At 39.6% G+C, this 24,633-nt stretch overlaps 1 protein-coding gene across 4 annotated transcripts in view; it reads right to left on the reverse strand.

The window, feature by feature from the left end:
* Col19a1 (collagen type XIX alpha 1 chain) overlaps window positions 1–24,633 on the reverse strand; it is a 336,038-nt gene that overhangs the window by 15,283 nt on the left and 296,122 nt on the right. For all 4 annotated transcript variants that reach the window (XR_012449953.1, XM_074080460.1, XM_074080453.1 and 1 more), the window contains exons 41-47: window positions 23,983–24,027; window positions 23,831–23,893; window positions 19,273–19,308; window positions 19,097–19,141; window positions 17,736–17,906; window positions 15,661–15,727; window positions 6,037–6,165 (exon numbers count right to left, since the gene is read on the reverse strand). Coding sequence is in view for 3 of the 4 variants with exons in the window: in XM_074080460.1 (XP_073936561.1) it covers window positions 6,037–6,165; window positions 15,661–15,727; window positions 17,736–17,906; window positions 19,097–19,141; window positions 19,273–19,308; window positions 23,831–23,893; window positions 23,983–24,027 (556 nt within the window). In the remaining variant the exon portion in view is untranslated. The remainder of the gene's footprint in view (window positions 1–6,036; window positions 6,166–15,660; window positions 15,728–17,735; window positions 17,907–19,096; window positions 19,142–19,272; window positions 19,309–23,830; window positions 23,894–23,982; window positions 24,028–24,633) is intronic.

Here is a 24,633-nt window from a genome sequence, read left to right on the forward strand (position 1 = left end):
TGAGGACAACTGGATAGAGGTTGTTTGTTTGTAGTGCTCAAGGGAGGGGGAGAAGTAGGGCAATTTCAAGGTCAAATAAGAGGAAGGTGATTGTGATTAAGAAAAATTTTATTGAGAATGGGAGCCGTGCTGAGCCTATAGGGTCAAATCCGCACTCGTAAGGGTTTGATTTCTCGTAGATGTTAATTTGTGGGACTCAGAATGCAATGGTAATTAAGAGGGTTGCTAGGAGGGGGTTTAGGGTTAATGCAATAATTAGGTTGATTGCTCTTTTTTGGGTTTATACCAAATGTAGCTGATTGGAAGTCAGCTGTACTGATTAATACTAAGAGAGCATGAGCCTCATCAATAGATGGAGACGTACAGGAACAGTCATACCACATCAACAAAATGTCAGCATCAGGCTGCAGCTCTGAAGCCAAAATGGTGCTTTGATGTAAAATGGAATTTTAGTTGTCGAGTTAGGCATACTAGCAGGAATGTGGAGCCAATAATTACATGTAGGCCGTGAAATCCTGTTGCTATAAAGAAAGTTGAGCCATAGATACCGTCGGAGATTGTGAATGAAGTTTCAAAATATTCGGAGGCTTGCAGGAGGGTGAAGTAAATGCCTAGCAGAATGGTGACTGACAGTGCATGGATTATATTTTTTCGGTTTCCTTTCATTAGACTGTGGTGAGCTCAGGTAATGGATATGCCCGATGCGAGAAGAACTGATGTGTTGAGAAGAGGGACATCTACGGGGTTTAGTGGGTTAATGTTGGTAGGTGGTCAGCAACCACCTAGTTCTGGGGTTGGGGCAAGGCTTGAGTGGTAAAAGGCTCAGAAAAATCCAGCAAAGAAAAATACTTCTGAGGCAATAAACAGTATATTCCATATCGCAGTCCTTTTTGGACAACAGGGGTATGGTGGCCTTTAAATGTGCCTTCTCGTACTACATCCCGTCATCATTGATATATGGTTAGTGAGTTGGTGAGTAGACTGCATTTATTTCCAGTAGGGAGATTTCGGATTCAATTCCACAGATTTATTTTCTAAAATCATGCACCTGTGCCTCTATGTGCATTCCAGACAAGTGAGGCCAGAAAAGGGTGCTCCTGGCATTTTTGGAGGAACAATTCTTCATGTGGACAGCCTGCTTCATGCCTCACAAGCTGTTTAGTTTCCCTGGTTCTGGTCCACTTGCTGACAGTGCCTTTTAGTCATTTTGACTCACTTTAATATGTACTCCTATATAAAGGATATATATAAAGGATATATAAAGGCCCTCACTGATAGCATATTTGGAAGGTCAAAACTATACCAGTCATATAAACTACCCTATGGGCCATTGGATTACAAAAAAACAGGTTTTCCTTCATTTATAAACCAATAATAGCAAAATGGTAAAAGTTCAAAAATAAGAACTACTCCCAATGCTGTCCTTTCAAAACTGATGGAGGGTAGATGGATTAGATGCATGTTTTCTTCCCATTAACCCCACATGTCGGGTTCTTTCTGAAAGGAAATGACTTCCAAGACAGGTAGCTGTTCCTGAGTTTATGGCAGTGGAGAATCAACTGTGTTTTGAAGAAGTTTAAATGAAGTTCTTTCTCAAAAAACTCACCCATGAGCGGGGAGTCAGTGGCTTACACCTATAATCCTATCTACTTGGGGAACGGAGATCAGGAGGGTTGTGGTTTAAGGCCAGCCCAGGCAAATAGTTTGTGAGACCCTATCTCAAAAATACCCAACAGGAAGAGAGGAGAGAAGACAGGAGAACAGAGAAGAGAGAGGAGAAAGAAGAGAGTTCTCCCAATGCAACTTTCAGAACCCACAGGATAAGGTGGCTAAAATCAAAACTCTCTGGAGAGCTTTTGAATTTCAAAGATAACAGTCAACCCTTTGGAAATCTACCAAAAATGCCCACAAGGTGACCAACTCTGAATCCTAATTGATGGCCTCTATTTTTTGGAGAAGGTTGGGTTGCTGGGAGAGAATGCACAGGTTTTCACTGATAAAGCCCTGCACTGTGCTTCTGACAGCCTGCACTGTGCTTCTGACAGTCTCCTAGCAAATGTGTCAGTGCTCTACAGTCTCCAGCTTCTCAGAATAACTCAGGAAACTGCAAGGCACCTTGACACGAAAAAAAAAAAAACTATTGGGGTTTGAACTCAGGGTCTTGCATTAGCCAGGCATTCTACCATTTGAGCCATGTCCCTTAAACCTTTTTTGCTTTAGTTATTTTTCTGATAGAGTCTTGTGTTTTTATCCAGGGCTGGGCTCCTCCTACCTCTGCCTCCAGTGTGGTTGGGATTACAGACAACCCACTTCGCTAGGCTTGTTGATTGACATAGAGTCTTACTAACTTGCTGTAATCCTCCAGATCCCCACTTCTTGAGTAGCTAGGATTACAGGCACGAGCCACCATGCTTGGCCAGTAGACACATTTCTCTTTCTGAGATGCATTTCTCACATAAAGCTTTCTTCACACTCAACCATCCTGTGTCATGATGACCAAATGAGCCAGCAACATTTGAGGTTTGCATGGCCACTAACGTAGTCATGGTTTTATTTGCATTTTTTTTTTCTTTTTTGAGAAAGGTTTTAAACTGAGCAGAGCAAAGCATGGTTCCATCCTCTGAACACCATAGAAAAACCCTTTAGCTCCCTGTGCCTACCTGGAGAGCACCAGAAATCTCACAGCAGGCCCTTTTTCTCTTTCTTCTTTCTGTAAGATTTCTCTGTGCTTTTAGAGTGTTATAATTGGTACAGCATGACTATATGCAAATATTCTTTTTAAAACAAACTCCACTTTTCTGCAAGTTTCATTTTCCTGCTGCACTTCTGACAAATTTAACAGATATTGAAAGGCTGAGGAGTCAGCTAATAAGTTATAGTCAAGATTAGGAGCCCCGTGATGGGACAAAAGGTTGAGGTAACAATTACTACATTATTGTCAAAGTACATCTGTTGTCAGAAACCCTATGGTAGGACAACAATATTTATCAATTTTAGCAAACCTTGGTTTAAATAAAATTGGAAATTATATGGGAAAATCCTTCAAATCCAAGCATTACATCCAGAAGCCTTATAAGGAGAAGTAGTCTATGTCTCCTTGGCAGACCAGCAGATATAACCCATGGGCAAATGGAGTAATGGATAAAAGTGTTGTTGCCCAAAACCTCATCAATACCATTAACTTAGAATGGCCTCTGCTGGGAGCCTTCCAGATGGGCCTTCCCAAAACCTGGAAGTGTGCCTAGAGCCAGGTGGTTGTGTGGAGCAAGTGACTTCAGGTCAAAAGCTGTTTTCCTTGACCTTTCCGGTTTTCCATTCTTAGTGTTCTTTTGGACCACTGATGTTTGAAGGACTTGTTGAAAGTTCTTTTCCTGTTGGTATTAACAGTGCTTACTCTTTATGTTGTTTGAGGCATAAAACATCTTCAGATGGGATTCAAGATTTTCTTTCTAGTTCTCATATACTCTGACTTTAGAACAGACCCAATTAACGAAAGATAATAACTATCCTCTACACAATGGTGTACACACAGGTTACCTCTGATTCTACGGGGTTCTTTTCACTTCAACTCTCTGTTAAACTTCGTGTTTAAGAAAGCTAGTGTGAGGGCTGGTGGAGTGGCTCAAGTGGTGGTAAGAGCACCTGCCTAGTATGAGGTTCAAAGAAGAAGAAGAAGAAAGAAGAAGGAGAAGGAGAAGGAGAAGGAGAAGAAGAAGGAAGAGGAGGAGGAGGAAGAATAAGGAGGAGGAAGAGCAGGAGGAGGAGGAGGAGGGGAAAGAAAAGAGAAGAAGAAGAAGAAAGAAGAAGAAGAAGAAGAAGAAGAAGAGGAGGAGGAGGAGGAGGAGGAGGAGAAGGAGAAGAAAAGAAAGAAGAAGAAGGAGAAGGAGAAGAAGAAGAAGAAGAAGAAGAAGAAGAAGAAGAAGAAGAAGAAGAAGAAGAAGAAGAAGAAGAAGGAGGAGGAGGAGGAGGAGGAGGAGGAGGAGGAGGAGGAGGAGGAGGAGGAGGAAGAAGAAAGAAGAAAGAAGAAGAAGAAGGAGGAGGAGGAGGAGGAGGAGGAGGAGGAGGAGGAGAAGGAGAAGGAGGAGAAGGAGAAGGAGGAGAAGGAGAAGGAGAAGAAGAAGAAGAAGAAAAGAGAAGAAGAAAAGAGAAGAAGAAGAGAAGAGAAGAAGAAGAAAAGAGAAGAAGAAGAAGAAGAAGAAGAAGAAGAAGAAGAAGAAGAAGAAGAAGAAGGAGGAGGAGGAGGAGGAGGAGGAGGAGGAGGAGGAGGAGGAGGAGGAGGAGGAGGAGGAGGAAGAAGAAGAAGAAGAAGAAGAAGGAGGAGGAGAAGGAGAAAGAAGAAGGAAGAAGAAGAAGAAGAAAGAAAAAGAAGAAGAAGAAAGCTAGCATGATTTTGAAGCTGAGCAGTGAGACCACATCTCATGCCTCACTTCCTGTTTAACCTCACATAACCTATCTTCCACAATAAGCAGGTGAAATATTTTCCTTCCATTACCACATCACAAGAGGGTGATGTGGTTAGTGACTCTAGCCTGTCCATTGTGTAGTATGTCAGGAACACCATATGGACAAACTAATCACTTGTTGACAAGAACAGCTGAGGAAATAATGATCTTTGAAGAAACAAAAGCACCTTGTGGCCAGTTGCAACTAAGATCAGATTGTGTCATTTGGTCACAAATCTACACTTGTGACAAGGTGCTCACCAGCCTTTGCTCACCTATATCTGCACTCCTAAATTGACCTCTTGCCCAGATGGCCTTTTAGAACAGCATAATAAAGTTCTTTCTGTACCACCCCCCCAGTCTGTTGTTGGCAGCTCTGCCCAAGGCTGGCTAACCTCAGACCCACAGCCTCCTGGATGTGTCTCCAGTAACCAACAAGGCCTTTCGCCTTGTAGGGCTGTCCTTCCTGCTTTCCTGCCCTGATGCAGCATGCCTGCAAACACACTCATGGTGGAGAAACACCTGCCTCTGTGAGCCAAGGGATTCAATTCTGCTCCATGAGAACTCCTTTCCCATACATCTGGCAACAGAGCATTCTGTAGGAGTGGGGATAGTTATAGGATGTCACTCAGGAGGTAGAAACCTATTCACCTGTGTCAGGGTCTGTCTTCCATGTAAGGCAGGGCATCTGACTAAATCTGGGAACCTATTCACTAAGCTCTGCTTTTCTCTGTGTGTCTATTCATCTGTGTGCAAGGAATGGGGGATGTGCTGCATGTCCCCACACGAGCACACTGGGGCTTATTCTGAGCAGATGGTACATGAAAATGGATTCTGGAGGAAAATTTAATTCAAACTCACCAAGGTCCACTATCCCCCAAATTCCTGGGAATAGCGTTGGTGGAGATGCCTGAAGCCTCAGGCTCTCTGGTCTGGCTATGTACTCAGTGAATTTGGCATGTCCCTGCCTGAATTTATCAGTTTTCTAAACCCAGACTGATTTGACCAGTTTGCTGGTGGCTAACCATATTTCTACCAAATGACTTTGTCAGAATAATTTAGTTAAGCCAAATTTAACATCAAGTTGTCAAGTTATAAGTGGAACAAAATTTTTGACAAATATAAAGTTGGCTTAAAAAACTTTAGAAGTCTGTATGATAGGTTTTTTTAAAGTTCAACAGTTATCATCTATAGCAGATTTTAAGATTTCCCCCAATATACTTTAGGCTCAAATGACTATTTGTAGTACAATCTCCCAAGACTTTCCTGAGTTTCTTTGAAAGTTTAAGATAATGAGTCTTGTTGTCTAACTTAAAGAAGCATAAGCAACTCTAGGATTCCTAGGTACACATTATTGCTGTTACATACTAAATATTAAAACACATTTACAGGAACAGGTAATCACCAGTTTTAAGCTTGAAGCAGGAGTGAATATCTACTGCTAGAAAATCAAATGTTAATAATATATTCTAGACTAAATCATTTTATCCATATTAGATATTTGTATTACTTTAAGTTAACATGTTATAAACACCGAGGGTTAAAAATTGGTAAGCAAATGTATTACACCTGAAGCAAATGTATTACACCTTACCTTGAGGTCCAGGGTCTCCTGGTGGCCCAGGTAACCCATCCTTCCCTGGTGGGCCTGGCCTCCCATGAGCTTGTGCAGCCAACATTGCTGCTGGCAGCTTCAGCTGGGATAGAAACACAGCCATCCTTTCTACATTTATGAAAGAAAAAATAACCTATTATGTAATGGGAATACTTTATGTCAAAATTTTTCAAAAACTTTACATGAAATTAAAAAATCCAGTTTCCAATTTAAGCACATCTAATCTGCCAGCTATTCTGACTGCTGAGTGTTTATGATGAGACACATAAAATCAATTGTACAAAGTTGTTTGAGTATAGAGGCAGAATATCTGTGTCTCTCAGAGGGTCTAAGAATTTTCAGTGCTCTTGAGATGTAGCAGAGACAGAATGACTTGTAGAGATAATTCAAGTTCACGTTACAAAGTGGTTTTAACAATAACCGTAAGGCACTTCCAGCAATGTTTGTGAATGTATGGCTCTTTGAAATATGATCACAAACTCTTTGACACTCCCTTCTGAAGTTGGAGCCTAATTCTCCTATTTTTGAGTGATGGCTTGACCTTTCATTTCTTATCAGTAGAAAAAACAGAATTGACAATGTACAACTAGAAAGAACAAGTCATAAAAGACAGCACGGCTTTGTAGTTGCTCTTCTCAGATTGCTCACTCTGTGAGAAGTCAGCTGCCATGGAATAAGAACACTCAAGAAGTCCTGTGGAGAGGGCCCACTTGGGGAGGAGCTGATGCCACCTGGCAACAGCCATGTAGGGGCAGGAGCCCATCACTAATAAGTTGTTAAATGGCTGCAGCCCTAAAAGACATCCTGACTGTAACTTCATTGTATAGAGCCAGAGCCACACAAGGAAGCAACTCTTTGAGTCCCCAACCCAGAGAAAGTGTGAGCTAATGGATATTTATTGTTTTAAGCCTCTACAGTCTACAGGTATAGGTATTTTCTTACATAGCAATGACAACTCATATGGTATGTGATTGTTACTATCCTTGAACAAAACTGCATTATTAGTAGAGAGGATTTTTTTATTGAAAAGATTGTCATTGGCTCCAATATGCACTATGATTTCATTATTTCAGCGCCACAATGGGCAAATATTGTTCCCTGGAAAAAGCTTTTACTTTTAAAAGAAGACATCTTATATATCCTCATTATTATCCACTTTCTGGTTGCATATCCAGTTAGTGTGCGCTGTGGAGTTTTAGTGTCTAATTGCACAAAAGAAAGAAATTCATCATTGGTGAATTCTCTCTGAATTCTAATTGTAGACCCAGTGAGAAGAGCAAAATGTTTCTGTATATGTCTGGGAGCCCGAGAAAGCATCAAAACTACAAATACACAAGTTATGGGATACTGACAAATTATCTGGGACATTCAAAATGTTGATAAATGTACCAAAATCTTTTGTTAAAACAGAGTGATGCAACCTTTATGAATTAATTTAAATAAGCCACGATGCCTGCAGTCTAGTACAGTGTTGGGTCCTGGAGAGAGTCACCAGGAAGGACAGAGCGTTAATTAAAGATACTTAAGGCCAGGTCAGCCATTAGCTCAAGGAAATACCTTTACAGTTGGCATAGTGAGATGCAACAAAATACTTGGATAGTTATGAATGAAAATGAATATACATTGTAGAAAGTTGGCATATTCATGAAATTTAAGGAATCCAGGAAATGAAGTTCAAGAAAAGTAAATATGGAAATGTAAATAAGGTTTTTCAATTTAAAACAATTTTCTGCCTCTCTCTTCTCTGTATTGGTAACAGCTCTCTTGCCACAGCCCCTCCAAGTTCATCTCCACTCCCTCCTTGGTCAGGAGCACCTCTTAGCTACTGAACCTACTACTATCGGCAGTGGTACTAAACTGACAAGAGACACTGCCAGATGACAGCCTCAGAAACTTGGCAGTCTGATGACCCCTGACCTCACTTGTCCCTAGTCACAGCTTCCAAACCAGCACCATTTCAAGGAAATGGTCTTTCTCATCCTCTTTGCCATGTGAAGGAGTTATTTCTCCCATGTCTTGTCTGTCTCCCCAGGAAGTCTGGGGAAAGTGGTTGGCTTAGGATTTGACAGAGGGAAGACAAATATTGTATTAATAAGAAAAAAAATTCTAAGCAAGATATATTATTAACTAAATTCACTAAACACTCTTTTTATGTAGGACCTTCCATGAAGAATTCTCTACTTTCTGTGTTATAAGTTCTCCTGTTTCAGTATCATGGAGAGATTATCATTTAAATAACCCTATTGTCCATGCTTTGCAAGGCCTATATACTATAAAGATTATCTACTGATAATCTAACAACTGGGAATAGTATGATATAACAGATTATGCAATTGTTTATATAAGGTATTCCTTGTCGGAATTACTTTTTTGAGTATTTACTTCAAAATTATACTTGTCATTTATTGAATTCTTGGTTGTTAATCTCACATAGGCCATTGTTCAGTTCAATTTTACTGCAAAAATATGTTGAATATTTTCCTATCTGGAATTAATTTTGGTAAAATCATTAATTCACGGAAGGGTCATTATAAATATAATCGGTCACTGGGCTCTTTATTTAAACTTGCTTTACTTATATTTTGTATGGATGACACTGTAAAACTCTAGTACGTGGATAACTAGGCTTAAAATAGGGAACTGGGCATAATAATAATGATAAACATTAACTGCCCTGATGTTTTTCTTTTCACATTGTTTCTTTAGAAAGCAAATTTTTTAGCAATTCAAATGACTTCTATGTGAAACCAAGACAATTTTTCAAGAAGTATTAATAACATAAATATTAAATGTAAAAAATTCAGCCTGTGCCTGGTTCAAATTTTCCAAAAAAGTTTTTTACTGATGAAATTAATGTTTATTTTGTAAGGAATAACCAAGTGACAGCAACATACTAGAAACTATAGCTGTTTGTTAGAAAAAGCAAAGACCAGATCATATGGACCTTGCAAGGACTTACTTCAGTTTTCTCTGGTCTTTTCACTCAGCTTAGTTCATGTAAGGGCGTGTTTCACTGGAACATGTATGTGTGTTTTTCAAATTTTTTGATAAAAAGTAAATTACTTCTGAGTACACTTTTTTTCCTATTGACTTCCAAACAAAAAACATTGTAAAATGTAGGCCTTTCAACTGCTTAGGAAAGTAAGCTTTTTTCATATAGAATTATTAAGAAAAGTCCCAATAAGTGTTAAACATTAGCTGTATTAAACACTCACATTTTTAAGTTACAGAGCAAGCAGAATGGAAAGTCACAAAATTCCCAGGACTAAAATCCTGGCTACAGACTGGATGGCGGCTTAGAAGACAGATGGGGATCTCATGGGAGCCCCTCCCATGGAGTGACATGAAATATCTGACTTCCCATGAAGCTTTCATTACCTGACAAACCTGGGGTGTTTGGTGGATGTTAGTGCACTTTATCCTAGTAATTGAATAGATGAAACAAATATGTAATCAAAATGTACTTATAGTTTTCAAATCATCATGTCAAAAGCAAATAAATCTCATTATACTATAAAATGGGTACTTTACAATAGACATGAAATTCAATGATTACATATTGAAACTGCATATTTGTTTTCCTCTAAAGAGAAACTAGGTATTTCAGTCCAATTTTTATTTACTTGGAATATCTCTCTTTCAATACCTCAGTGTCTTAAACGTAACTATTCACAGTACTAATTTTTGATATGGGAATTTTAATGTCGGCATTAACAAGCACTTTGGGTGCTTTTAAATACCCAAATTTAGCAAATAATTTAGCAAAGCAAAATTATTTTAAACAATTACTTGTAGCTGTAAATTAACTGACTTTAAGATACATTAAGAAATAGTCATTTAACATAAGGCTAATTACCTCTTCTGAACCCTACCCAAATGCTCTATAATTTGGACTAATATGTTTTTGAGCATCTAAATGAATTGTGAAGAGCTATATTCTTAATCACCTTTTCTCCGTTTTCAGGGATCCCTAGTAAATTAAACTGTTTTTGGCTTTGCCTTTTAATGAGGTAGGAAATTGAAGACTTTAGATAGATGTGTATGCATAAACCAAACACACGCATTCTGTCTGCCAAGGCAAAGCCCACAGCAGTCATTCTAACAAATGAGGTCAACACTTGACTTTCTTGCAGAAGGGCACACTAATACAGTGCAGACATTGCTATCAGTGTGATGATAAACTGTGCTACTAGAGAAGGAGGGAACATTCACGAGTTGACTGGCCTGTCTACCTTCTGTTCCACAGACAGAACTTGTAACTGTTTTCAAAGGGAAATTCATCTTTTTCTCCTAATTCTCATTCAAATGTTTAACTGCCTATATTCTTTGTCTAATTTCTACTTATTTTCTTTTGTTACTCCATTACAAAACAATAGTTATAGGACTGATTTCTCAAGGGAAACACTCATTACTTGCTAATATTGCTACCTCTTACCCTTAAGGTTAAATCACTTTCATTCATAGGCTTGCTAATCTGTTTTGTAAATCACTTTTTGGTTCCGTTATTCCTGGACTTTTCCATATGTCTCTTAAATGTGAAACCAAAATTACATATAGCTTTCTCTTAAGGGGCAAAAATATCAGAAGTGTAATATCCTGTGGTAATTATCCAGTTTCACTTTAACTGTTTATGTATTTGTTAATCCATCATGAGGATTTTTATTTATCTTCCGGTTCATCATGCCCCAAATGTGGTTGCCACAGTATTCGGACACAGTCCTTTGCCACGTGTGTAAGCATGTTGCTCTGAAATGTTATTAAGGGTAAAAATGGTGCACTGAACATGTTTCTGCTTTAACTACATCCTGAATGCCTGAAAAACAATGGCAAGTTACTCTTAAAGGCATAAAGGTCAAGAATGAGTAGAATATGAAAGGAGACAACAATAACAAAATATTGGAAGCTGAGGATCACAGGGCCAAGTGATATTTGTCTTAATAAACTCAAGAAAACTTTTACACTAAAAGCAGAGAAACAACGCCATTTAAGGTCACGTGATTTTAAATCAGCTGGTGCTGGTGGCACACGCCTGTAATCCTAGATACTCAGGAGGCAGAGATCAGGAGGATCATGGTTCAAAGACAGCCTGGGTAAATAGTTTGCAAGACCCTATCTTGAAAACACCCAACACAAAAAAGGACTCTGCCACTTGGCAGAGTGGCTCAAGTGGCAGAGAATCTGCCTAGCAAGTTTGAGGACCTGGGTTTAAACCTCAGTAATCCCGAAAGAGAAGTAAATATATAAAGAATAAAACAAAATCTTCAAGAGGTTCAGGAAATGGCATTATAAGTTACCTCTGGAAGTGGGAGAGGATTTAAAATAAGGAGAATTGCTTGAAAGGTCATTTATGAAGTAGCCTTAGAAATCTTTCTCTACCCTAAACAGCTGGGCAGTTATTTCTCCTCAACCTCAGCCAAAGACTGGTGTTTTATTATATGAAAAGGGCAGAAAGACCATCTCTGCACTGGGGATCCTAGACTTCTCTGAGACTCTGGCTTCAATACTGAAAAAAGGGAAAAATCAAACATTTGCATTTTTAGGACTGAGTTGGCAGCAAGGTAGGAAATGGAAATGTCTCCAGACCAAACCGAGAGACTTGAAGGAACTGAAATTGAAAAACATTAGCTAGCTATCCTGCAGTGACACTTATAGTTGTCAAGTCCCACCATTCTCTCAGAACTTTCCAGTTTTTGGAATCTGTCCTCATGTGTGAACAGACCACCATATATTACTGGACTTTGAAGAAATGCTGTAAGTTATGTAAGCGTCACAAACAGAAAGAAGCAAATTAGAAGAAATGCAGTGTTGAAAATATTTTTAAAAGTTGTATTTCCAATGAGGTGTATCTATCAGATATGTATAAATACCTTACACAGGAAAGATATTAGAGATAAGAGAACAGATAGTGTATTTACACACATTCATACATATGTATGTGACGAAATATATGTGTGGAAAATGGAGAATACATAGGTAAAGGGATTTCCTGAACACTGAAAATCTGGAGGTGGAATATTGTTCAGGGACACAGTCCTACTTTTCCTTTTCTTCCTCAGTTACAAGTATAGCCTTGTCAGTCTCGTTTTTAAAGCCTGGAAAGAGCTAGGTGTTTATGTATGTTTCTTCATAGATTGGTAAATTCCTTTTGCACGTTGATGTAAATCTCAAATATAATAGGGTAGTATCATAGCAGAATTATGCTTCTGACATCTGGTAAGACCCTGGCTTGTGTGGGCAGCTGAATAGCTCTTATAAAGCTAAGAGATGCTGTGCTGAGACATGTGGATAGCATCTTTCCTTGCCCTGTGTGGTCACCTTACTTGAAAAAGGCCTTACCCTGTTAGCCAATCAAATTTGAGAACTTAATCTAACTTTGGCATAGATGCATATTTGTGCATTTTGATCCAACTGTACTCTAGTCTTGGGACTGGGGGAAAGACACCCCTTCCGCCATCAGGGTTGGGAAGGAACATCAGGATGCTGAGGACATCTTGGTGGCCTGGAGAAAAGTCAAAGGTGTGAGATCTGTGGGAAACCTCAAAGGGCTTGAGTTTTGGGGTCCTACTGTGGGTTTCACTAGAGGCTCCCATCTCCAGGCTATCTACCTGGGGCAATAAAGTGGGGGAGAGGATCTCTTGAAGACACCACTAGGTTCCTGCTGAAGCAAAAGAATGACTCCTGTGGTGGAGTGCATGGAGAGAGAGAAGCGTGAGCTGCTACGGACACTGGCCTTGGAGAAACAGCTAGGAAAAAGGGAGGAGGATGGTACCACTGACCTGAAGCACTTAACGGTACTGTGCTGCTCAACTGTGGCTGTTTTAACATGTGAAAATTCATCTTAGCTTTGGGAGAGAAAGCTTTCTAATAAAACGGAAACATGACCTTGTAGCACTATGATTTGTGAAAATGGAGTTTTTCCTTTTTTCTCTCTTGCAAATGTGTTCAGAAGCCATAGAGAAGGTGACTTCTAAGTGGAAAAATCAAATGGACTAAATTGAGACGATCTGAGGACAAATTAACTTAAGTGCAAAATGACTAAATTCTGGGTTTTAGGTGCAATTTTATTTGGGAGAACACAGCCTTGCTGAAATGATGTCAAGCAAGATAAAAGGATAGGGATATCACATATGGAGTCACAGAAGTTTCAAGGAAAAAAATTTCCCTATGGTCTTTTAATTTATTCATTTTTTTATTTTTGTAGTACTGAGGGTTGAACTCAAGGCCTCGAGTTTGGCAAGTGCTGTACTCTTTAAGCCCCACCCCAGTCCTTTTTGTTTTTAGTTTGTTTTTCAGTGATCCTCCTACTTCCAACTCTGAGTAGTGGGATTACAGATATTTGCTACCATACCCAGCCTTTAGGTTTGTTTAGAATACTGATTGAGGTCAATGTGTGTACCTTCTGAGGGAGCACTGGATCTTGGGAGTGGGGAGGAGTGTCCAGCCACTCACCTGGATACAACCAAGCTGCACAAACGGGAAGGCAACAGGAGAGATAGGTAGGAAGCCAGAGGAGACATGGGGAAGACTCCATATCTGTGAGCTTCTAGACAGGAAGCTCTAAGAAGGGTAGGAAGGGTAGGAAGTTGAATGGGAAGGATGCAGACTTAGAGGAAGAGCTGCTCAGAAGTATAAGCCAGGTGAGGCTGCTCCATGGAGAGTGGCCCAGTTCCCCTCACTTCTGCCATCAGAAGATTGGCAGCCATTCTTGGGCACAGCTGTGCAGTGGCTTGAGAGTGGGCAGCATGGAGCTTTCTTCAGGGGAGGTAAGTGTCTCTTCTGCTGAACACCCAAGACAGGCTGCCAGGTCATGCCTTTATTTAATGCACACTGGACTTACAAAATGAACGCCTCCCAGACTGTTACACATCTTTTTTTTTTTCTGGTAATGCTTGGTTATAATTTTCTGACTTTTTGTTTTGTGGTGATGGGGATTGAACTCAGGACTTTACGTATGTTAAGCAAGAGCTGTCCTGTGGAGCTACATCTCAGTACCAAGTTTCTGACATTCTTAGTTAGCCTTCAGAAAGCTGAACAAATTATAGATCTATTAATTTTTTTATCTAAAGCCTTTTAAGAAATTGAAGCTCAACATTAAAGTTGCCTTACTAAAAGATAATAACTCTAGAGCCCATGGAAATTAGGAGTGAAAAGAGAACTTTAGATTGCAGTTCAAAACATGTTTGGTGGCATTTCTCATTTTCTCTCTGTGGTCAACTAAAAGATGGATGCTGTCTGAGATCCTAAATGTCCTGAGCTCAGGAGTAGCTTCACGGACATGTAACTGGACAGGGGTCCGATGCTTAGCTTAATGTTCTACTGCTGATATCTTAAAATTCTTAGTAATTTTTGACCATTTTCATTTTGCACTGAGCCCTGAAAAATTTGCAGCTGTCTATACATTCTTCAGTGTCCCCCTAAAGATCAGGTAAGGTCTTTTTCCTCCTAGACATGTGATGTTTGAGGAATTCTTATTGAGGGGAATGGATATTTGAACTGCAAAATTTAGCACCTATTGCATGGTACTTGATTCAAAGGTCATAAAACAGAAAATAAAAGGGGGATTTCTCAATTTAAGTGCAACATTAAAATTATCAAGAACACTGGCAGCTCCAAAAAACAAATGGGAAATTCTTTTAATAAGTTATTTAAAGCAAGGTAAGGATATATACTAGAGATCAAAGTAAATTTAAATCAACAGCAAGAATTCATGACCTTATTTGTTTATTTATTTTTGTGGCACAGGGGTTTGAACTCAGGGCCTCATGTTTGCAATGGTAGTGTTCTTACCACTTGAGCCACTCCATCAGCCTCATGACCTTATTAAAAATAACTTTTTTCTGTTACTGATGCTGCTAAAAGTCACAGTGTGACTCTGCTCTACCTCCAGTGTTCATGTTAAACAAGATAATTTGCACCTCAAATTATGGTGATTTCACCATAGACTTGGTATCTTGTGATCTCATTCCTTACAAAATTCAGTGATCTATTTTTGGCTTACGATGTTTAGCAAAGGAAGTAAGAACCATGTGATCCAATATTCCAATATGGATTTACTTGTGAAAAGCATATAATTTTCCCTTTGTTAATCTTAAATTTGAGGAGAATGACCATGAGGTTAGCAAATCACTGAAAAGGTATTGTGATATCCTTACAAACAGATAAAGAGATGTAGAGAGGATTTCAGGACAACTGTATGGGTTTGAGTTCACTGAACAATAGACACACAGATCATTTACCAGTGGGTGAAGGAACCTCATAGCATTTAGAAAGCCCTGATCCTTGACTCTTGACTTTTCAGTTCAACATTTCTATCAACAACTAGAATGATAACATGCTTATAAAATTTAGAGATTACCTAAAGTTATAAGGGTCAGCCAACTTGTTCTACAAAAATATTCCAAAGGATATCTCGAGGATGGAACAATGTAAAAACACGAATAACTTGATTTTTAAAAAAAAAAATTTGCAGTGTTGGGGATTGAACACAGGACCTTTAAAGTTGTTGCCTGGTCATCTTTCAAGAATGTGACTGAGGGATTCCTCACAATGGATGAGAAGTGGGCATTAGTGAAAAACTCAGAAATGTTATAAAGCAAAACTAACCTTCAAAAATCCTTAGAACCTCTTGATTAATGTATTTTTTGATTTCTTCAAGAGAAACAGCATCAGCCTAAAGAAGGAAAAAGAGTAGTCTGTTAAGATAGAGGATAATATAAATGAATAAAGAACAGGAATACTGGGTTTTGTCTACTTCTATAAAAATACATTTATCAAGAAAAGTGCTTTAGGCAGCTGACTATACTGGGCCATAGGTACATTTTGATCAAATGTTGGGAATAAGCTGAAGTGTCCAATGCTTTAAGAGCTATGGGCTGGAATTATAACAGTAACTTAACATTTTTTCCTATTCATGGAGAAACATAACTTCACTTAATTCCTTATCTCATTTTATAAAGTTAAAGAGTCCAAACAGTGCTATCATCATGTTGGTAGCTCAATCGCAATTAAACTTCTAACCAATCCCTGGACACTGGCCAAATCCATGTCTAACTGAGATAATGCATCTTCAAAGGAAGAAAATCGGGAAGAGAAATTCAAGTATGCTGGATTATTCTTTAAAAGGCTTTATTAATTACTAAGATTTTCCTATTTCATGATAGTTTATTCTATAATTTAAACATTGCAAATACAAATGTATTAAGCAGTTTTTTTTCAATAGAAAATGCTGTGAGACCTGGTAAATGGCAAGTGGTGTCAGTTAAATTTTTAACCCCTTGACAAGTAAATCTGCATTTATAACAAAAGATTATAATATTTATAATACTAATGTACCTTGATATTTTCAAGAAAGAACTGTTATTTTACATGATGGTTAAGATTTCAGAGTATTTTATTACTATTCTTTTCATTTGGTGGCTATCCTCTGAAGGTAGATGTGGCAGTAAAACAATGCAATGCAGATGAGGGGCTGTGACATAGTCAGTCACCTCACTCCCCGTCCCAAGCGTTTACTTTAAGACATTAGTTGAACACATGTGATAATGGGCAGAAGAGACATGTGAAAGCTCAGTGGGAAATTGTCATGCAATGTGATTCTCACACTGGAGCACAGCCTCAACTCTTCTCTACATTCAGTGATCCTTTCTTTGATGGTAGGTTCCCCATCGTTTTTCCCCACAATTACTTCCACCTTGTTTCCATCCTGAGGATGTTATGATGATGTCATGTGTTTTCCTAAGGTAACAGTGCTAGTTCCATTTGCAACAATAATTTCATTTAGAATGAACCAAAAAAAAGACAATGTGATGGGCTTATAAAGTGAAGGCTTCTGTTGGACAGAATAGTTCCAAGAATGCTCTATTTAATTATCTTATTTTCACTGCGTATGGACAAATGAACTTCAATTCATGGACCTAATACTAATTACTAGCACAGCGCCAAGAGTTCAAGTCACATAGGCTTTATTCAAGTAGAGATTGGTGAGATTGGGTAAAAGTAGTATGAAGATTGTGGAGAGCCCCGTTTTGCACTTTATCTGGTATTGGTCTGAGAAGAATATGTCTATAATTCGCCTTCTTCCTCCAGCATCCTCCTTTTCCCCTCGTGGATATTTTCAGATTAATCTCTTTTACTACTCCTGAGGGTATTAATAAAAATACAGCCTGCTTTATCTGAACATGCTTTCTTAGCCTAAATAATTTCTACTTCTAAGCGCTATGCAGGGCAGACTCCTTGTTTTGACATTCAACAAAATCGAGTTCTAATGTGAAACACACAGGTGGTTTCTGTGCAAAGAGGCATTATAGACACATAGTATTTTAAAACCATGGATTTAGAGACAGCCAGATCTGAGTTTGGTCCACTTAATTATTCTCTGACCTTGAGCAAGTCACCTCTGTTTCTGCATTTATAAAAGTGGGGTGGGAAGGACAACACCCTCTCCGATTGGTTGTGGAGATCAAGTGAGGTAATGTAGGATCTGACACGTAACTGAATAATGACAGAGACCAGTTTAGGTGTATTTCATCACTCATGATGAAACCCTTACCATGCACAATTTAATATACACCAGTAAAAACTAAGGACAAAGCAAAACCAAGCATTATCATGGCTTCTGTTATAGAAAGAGTGCATAGGCCATATGAGGCAGAAGCCCTGCAGCTCTCAGAATGACTTACCGGAGCACCAGGGATGCCTGGGGAGCCTGGAGGGCCTTGGTGGCCAGGGGATCCCATGGAGCCCTTGTTTCCTGGTGGACCCACAGGACCTATGGCCCCCTTCATGCCTGTAAGGCCTGGTTTTCCTCGTTCACCTTGCGGGCCTCTGTCTCCTGGGATTCCCTGATCACCCTGTTAGGGGAATAAGGAATGATCTTCTCTAAAAGCACATCAGCTGTGGTTAAGAGCAAAGTTTTGGATTCATATTGGCGTTTATTCACTGTGGAATTTTGGGTAAGTGACTAAACTCTTTATGCCCAGCTTCCTCTTATAAAGTGGGGGTGTTAATAGTGTCTACTGAATGGACAATGTTAAGAAATAAATGACTTAACCCAATTAAAGTTCTTAGAACAATGCCCAGAACCTTGGAGCATTCAATACATAAATGTGAGTGTCAATGAGAACTGTACTCAGTGATCAATCTAGAATGATGGCATTTTGAAAGTCAACTCTAGCTGTCACTTCAGGCCTGGGTCTTCTTTGCAATAACAAAGGATGATTGTCAAGAGGAACACCTTGACATAGAAAACCCAGAACACTCAAAACCTCTGCTAAATCTTGTGCTCGCCTCCCCCGCCCCTCACGTTCTCCTATTTGTGTGGTCTCTATCAGACTGTTTGGGTTTGTTTTCTTGGTTGTGTTTTGTGTGTGTGAACATCCATGTCCTAAATATATACAGCTCAAGAAGATGGGAAAGCAGGATCTTCACAAAGTTTCAAAGCAGGTGAGTAGAGGGGAGAGCTGTCACTGAGATAGTTTACTCAACAGCATAAATGAACTATAAGAATTTGTTGAGTAAGACGTTAGAGTAAGTGAGGAACAGGATATATTAGATGTGCCTGAATCTGATAATGAAGTTTCTTTAATGCTATCTTTTGCCCTGAAATGTGTCTACTATTGAATGTCTTTGTGCAAGAAGGGAAGAGAGCGATCATGGCAGGTGTTTCAGATACAGATTCTTAAGTATTCACTCCAGGAAGTGAGGTCCATCCCAAATGTGATGGAATGGTGCTTGAGGCTGCCCTGCATTTCATCATAGTATTCTTTTACTCACAACTGCTCTGTAAAAGGCCAAATTATATTTTTCTTGATTTTAAAAGCAATGACAATAAGTAAACAATTACAGAGATCTATGTGATCTATGTGATGTGAAGAGACATAAAAGCCATGCAGAAAGAAAACAGAAGGACTTTGTATCAATGCAACCGTCTTAGTCCTATTGGGAGACTGTAGGTGTCTACATGCACAATCGTGTTAACCCAAATGATGGGACAGTTGCATCAGACAGACTTGAATAGCAATCACAGAAATAATATACATACACGTTCTCCTTTGGGGCCTCTATCTCCAGGCTTACCCATGACACCCTGAAAAACACATGTCAACATAAAAATCACTGCTTGCAATTATTTTCCATCAGTCTGATCTGTATGTTGGTAGGTATTCTGGAACCTATGCACGTTAAAGTTCATACTGTTTTAAATGGTATTTTCCATACCTGAGCACCTGGTAATCCATCTTTTCCGTTTATTCCCTATAAAGACAAAAATGAGTAATATTTCTAATTCTGCATTAATAGACATAATTAAATACAAAAGAGAAACATTTCAAGGACATTATCTTAATCATATTTCTTTTGAGATTTTGGTGAGTCAGTACAATCAGACAGCCCTGAGGTCAAATTCTGACTCTCACACCTGCTACTTTCATGCTAGGGCAATTCACTTGACCTTAGTAGCATCAGCTTCATCACTTACATAGTGAGGAACCTAGTAACGGACTTACAACCAAGGACTAAATAAAATAACACAAAAGTTGCACAGTCTACTTGTAGATAGTCACCAAAGGTTATTTTCTCTGCTTATTCTCCCATCAGGTACATTCTGAGGCAAGCAGTTTTGTTGCCTTCTGTTAAGTTTCGTGTTATTCTTAGTTAATGACTTCAGTTGCTGCTGAGGGAATTTCATAACATGACCAGAGTCTGATCCTACTATGAAATAAATTGTCAGCCAGAAAACAATTGCTATTTTTCAGTTAGAAAATAGAGAAGGAAAGCAAGAAATCTGTAGTTGTGGTTTTTGAGAGTACTAAACAGTGACTTTTTATCAGAAAATTGGAAGTTTCTTGAACTTTAAAAGGCAGTTTTTGAAGTGATAATAAAGCCTAGCCCTGCTTGGAGATTTACGAGCCTGGGAGAACTACTGGCTGGAGCTATAAGAAAGCAAAGTACTTGGGGTCAACCCAAATACCAAGGGCCCAACGGCAGATGTTTTTCTGCGATTTGATTTGAAGAGAGAGATCAAGGTGAGGAACGCAATTTCTCAGCCAGCAGGCAGCTGCATGAACATGCTCCTCTGAAAAGCCTGAGAGACTTTTATTGTGCTGGGATGGATTCTGTGAGGATGGAACTGCAGACAACCGCATGTTTTCACTGCTGTAAATTACACTGAAATGTGTCACAGGTGATACCCAATCATAGTCTCTCAACTGCTCTGAAATAGCTTGGGAATGATCTAGAGTACTTTTAACTAAGAACATACTACCTGAAGTGTGTGGTTCAAAGAATTTATTACACGCAGGAACACAAGCAAAAAAGATAAAGCTGATTAAGGAGAGGATGTGAAAGAAACAATTGTGTCACTTGAATAAAAGATAAATATAGTATAAAATGTAATTTATGTCTTTGGCAACAATATAAGAAAAGAAATAACCCTATAACTTTTTAGCCTCTAGTACTTGATCGAGGACCATCATGAGTGCTATCTTTTATATACAGAGGTGTTACTTTCTATCATAGGGAGTCCTGCTTTTAGAGGCCTTTCCCTTTCTCCCTTCATCTCACTTACCTGGCAAAATCCTATACTTCAGCATAACCATCTTCCTGCAAGCCCACACCTGTATCTGAGCAGCTGACTGGTTGGAGAAAGCTAAATATCTTTGTTCACATGTTCTAACTTGAATATATATGGCAGATTACAAGCAGCCCTCAGCACCCCTAGGGCATCCTTCTAGGTTTCCCCATTTGATTCTCTTTCTTTCTCCCCAAAAGAACTTTTTTTCATATTTTTCCTGTCTCTCCAAATTCCAGCATTACCTCCCCATTCCTCATGCTTAGCTGAGGACTTCAATTCTTCTTTTGCTAGGAAAACAAACAGGGGGCGAACCTCCCCACTTTGCCTTCACCAACCCCATCAATCATTTATACCCCAATTTCTGCATTTCTACCCCCACTCCCCTCAGTTAAGAAGGAACAACTGCCACTCTTCCTAGTTAAGAGAAATTTCAACTTGAGAAGATATCATCCTCTCTCCCTACTTAATCTCCACTCTCTTGTATCCAAAATCTCCCCTTTCAACTGGGGAGATCATTCTTATCAAGATATTAACATGCTGTAATCTCTCCCACCATATTTCTAAACCTAGTGAAAAATTATCAGTCTTCATGTTACTTATCTCTGTGTTGATCACTTCTCTTTTCTTTGTTTAAAAATGCTTAGCTCACTTGACACCCAGTAAACTTCATTTGTCCCTTGCCACTCTACTTGGTGGGTCTCCTTCCTATCAGCTGAAATCCTCTCTTTCTCCCTGTTCCCAGTGACTCCATTTCATTAAGGTCCAGGTTTAAATGCTCCAAATTGGTCTCCCCAATCCTGGTGTCTCCATTAATTTCAGATGCACATATCTACTGTGTACTTGACATTTCCACTTGGATATCTATTAGTACTTCAACATGAACACCTCCAAAACAAAGAACCTTTGATTTTACATCACAATACCACTCCAGTTTCCTCATTTCACTAAACAGTACCCCAAACTACTGCTCTGATTTGTCTCCTTCCCTCATAATTCACTTCTAGTCTATTAGTAAGTCTTGATTTCTTTCCTGTTAGTGTAAACCCTAAGTTACCCTACTCATGACCTGCCAGTTCCCAGCATTCTTATTTCTCATAGAGATTTTGGCAATGCTTCCTCACTATCTGCTTCTACCCTGCTTTCTACTGTCTATTATCCACACAATAATCAGACTGAGTCCTGGCATGTAGTCCAATCTTTGCCATTAGCTACTGCACAAGATCCAAAGGGTTTCTATCCTATTTCAGATGAAATCCAAACTCCTTTCCAAGACCTAGAAGTTCCTCATGCTCTCTCCCTCCTGTCTCTCCCACTCTTTTTCCCTTTTGTTCTTTCTCAACTTCATAGCTTCTGCTATTTTCTGACCTCACAGGCTCACTCCTCTATTAGTCATTTCTTACATCTGAAACAATGTTCTCTCCAACTTCCTCATGGCAGGTTTCTGATCAAATTGCAGCCCTTCTCTGACCACTTTATTAAAATCATACTAGAGAGCTTCACTTGACTCAGCTATTATTCTACCTGAAATTGAGTGTGTGTGTGTGTGTTTGTTGTCAGTGTTCCTATTCTAGAATGCAAACTCTGTGAGTTTTCAGTACCAGAACAGTGCCTAGCATGTAGTAGGTACTCAAGAAATACTTGTCAAATGACAAAATTGCCTTCTGTAGAGTCTCCTGGGAACCCATGGCAAGCTTTTAGAAGATGGCTTATAGGGGCAGGGGATGGGGACTTGGTAAGGGGGTAAGGGGGCGGCAGGGAATAAAGGCAGTATTACTCAGCCCTCTTATGGCCAGGCAGTGGAGACACTTCCAATATGTCATGTCACTGGACTGACTCAGGAGACCCTTGGTGTCACAAAGCAGACTCTAAGTTGCACATGCTTTTCATCTTTCACATTGCCTCTTCTGGGGAGAGGATGGTCAGAGACTGCACCAACCCTAGGTTCCACAGAGATACTGAACCAGCTTCATGACCTTTGTGCTGCTTATTCACCTTCAGTCTTCCCTTCTTAAAATTCCACTTCCCATAAACATTACAGTAAATAATTAAGCAAAGGGAACAGTGACCGTCTATAAATTCCAGGTATTTGGGAGGATTGTGGTTTAAAGCCAGTCTGGGCAAAAAGTCAGGAAGACCCCATCTCAATCAATATGCTGGGCATGGTGGTCATCCCTATAGTCCCAGCTCCAGGGAGGCATAGGTAGGAGGACTGAGCTCTGAGGCTAGCCCTAGGCAAAAATATGAGACCTTATCTAAAAAATAAGTAAAGCAGAAAAGGGCTAGAGGTAGCTCAAGTCATAGAGCACCTGCCTAGCAAGCCTGAGGTCCTGAGTTCAATCCCCCAGTACTGAAAAAAAAAAAAAAAAGGAGAGAATAAACCCAAGAGTGAGAAATGATTGATTGATGAATCTTTCTATGCAGCTCCCTCCAGGCCCAGCACATCCTCAGTGAACAGCAGGGACTAGATGAATGCAGGTTGAACAGGAAGGATTGCTACAATACTGCACCAGTACTGTATATCAAAAGCTAAGAGCTCTTTTAGGACACGAGAGTATTCAGCAGCAGTGACTAATGACAGTATAAGAACAAGGTCCCCATATAAAGTAAGGAATTTGAGAAAATAGTTTCTATTTTAGTCTTTAGCTTAACATATAGGTGTTAATATCTGTGAGTCTTCAGTTTCTTTATATTTTAGGCTGTGACAGGCCATTTTATTATTTAAACTCTGTTGACAACATTAGACTTGTAACAAGTCTACTTTCCTGGCACTTAAAAGTGCCAAAGGCTCACGCCTGTTATTCAAGTTACTCAGGAGGCAGAGATCAGCAGGATCGTGGTTCAAAGCCAGCATGGGTGGATAGTTTGAGAGGTGCTACCTCAAAAATGCTCCACACAAAACAGGGCTGGCGGAGTGGCTAAAGCAGTAGAGCATCTGCCTAACAAGTGTGAGGTCCTGAGTTCAAACCCCAGTACCGCCAAAAAAAAAAAAAAAAGTCTCACCATCATCTACAAATAACGACATGACAGAAAGAGTTGGGAAACTTGAGATTCCCCACCCATGCCCCTAAAGTCCACTTGTGGAACTTGCTCTTACTTCTTTTGAAGCTTCTCATTCAAGTTTCTCAGTGTCTGAAGACATCGGTAAAGAGGTAATGCATGGGACATCTCCCAAAGCAGAAATTTTAAATAGCAAAAAGTACTCACTGGCTTTCCTGAAGGTCCTTCTGGTCCAGGGAAACCAATATCTCCAACAGGTCCTCTTTCACCCTATAAATATATCCTCAGAAAAATTAATTGCTAAAAATGTTTGGAAATTGAGTGCAAGTACATCTGCTATGAACATAAGGGCAACTCACCGGCTCCCCTGGAACACCTGGAGGTCCTGGCATACCAGGTTTTCCCTGATAAAGCAAATCGCAGAGAAAAGTCAGGAGCCAAGTTACTGAGGCCAGCTTCTTCTACTCATCTAGGAGTTTGCAGTGCTCCAGGGTGTGTCTCTAAACTAAAATGGCATTCTAACAGACAATCCAGAACAAATGCACTCAAGTCTGCAGGCTGTGAGGTGGAATGTGTGATTGTGTGGTGGGGTGAGAGAAGAGGATATTTTTGAAAATGTAGAATCAATGTATTGTCATTGTTGAAAATCCCCTTTATGTCCTCTTCTCCTTGCAGTTCTTTAATTTAGAAAGAGGTAGGGCACAGAGGGTCAAAGAAGCCTTTTCCTGGGCTTTGAGTTTCACAAGAGGGGTTCTCGTGTTGTTATTAAGATATCCTGAAAAAAGCATGTTTGATTTGAAAAGCTGTGTTTTGCTGAAAGAGTGAGGAAAAGATTGGTTTCTTCCAGTGCACCAGGACCTTGAGAACCGAAAATAGGGAGACCCAGGAGAGAGATACAGGAAGGGATGAGAGGATGGTGGTCCAGGAGAGACCAGAAGTGGAGAAGTGACAAATGTCAGACCAGGCTTACAGTGTTACCCCTGGGAGGAACCACCTTCTACACTGTGCAT

Source organism: Castor canadensis, chromosome 1 (genome assembly GCF_047511655.1).
Source record: "Castor canadensis chromosome 1, mCasCan1.hap1v2, whole genome shotgun sequence".
NCBI classification, from domain to species: domain Eukaryota; kingdom Metazoa; phylum Chordata; class Mammalia; order Rodentia; family Castoridae; genus Castor; species Castor canadensis.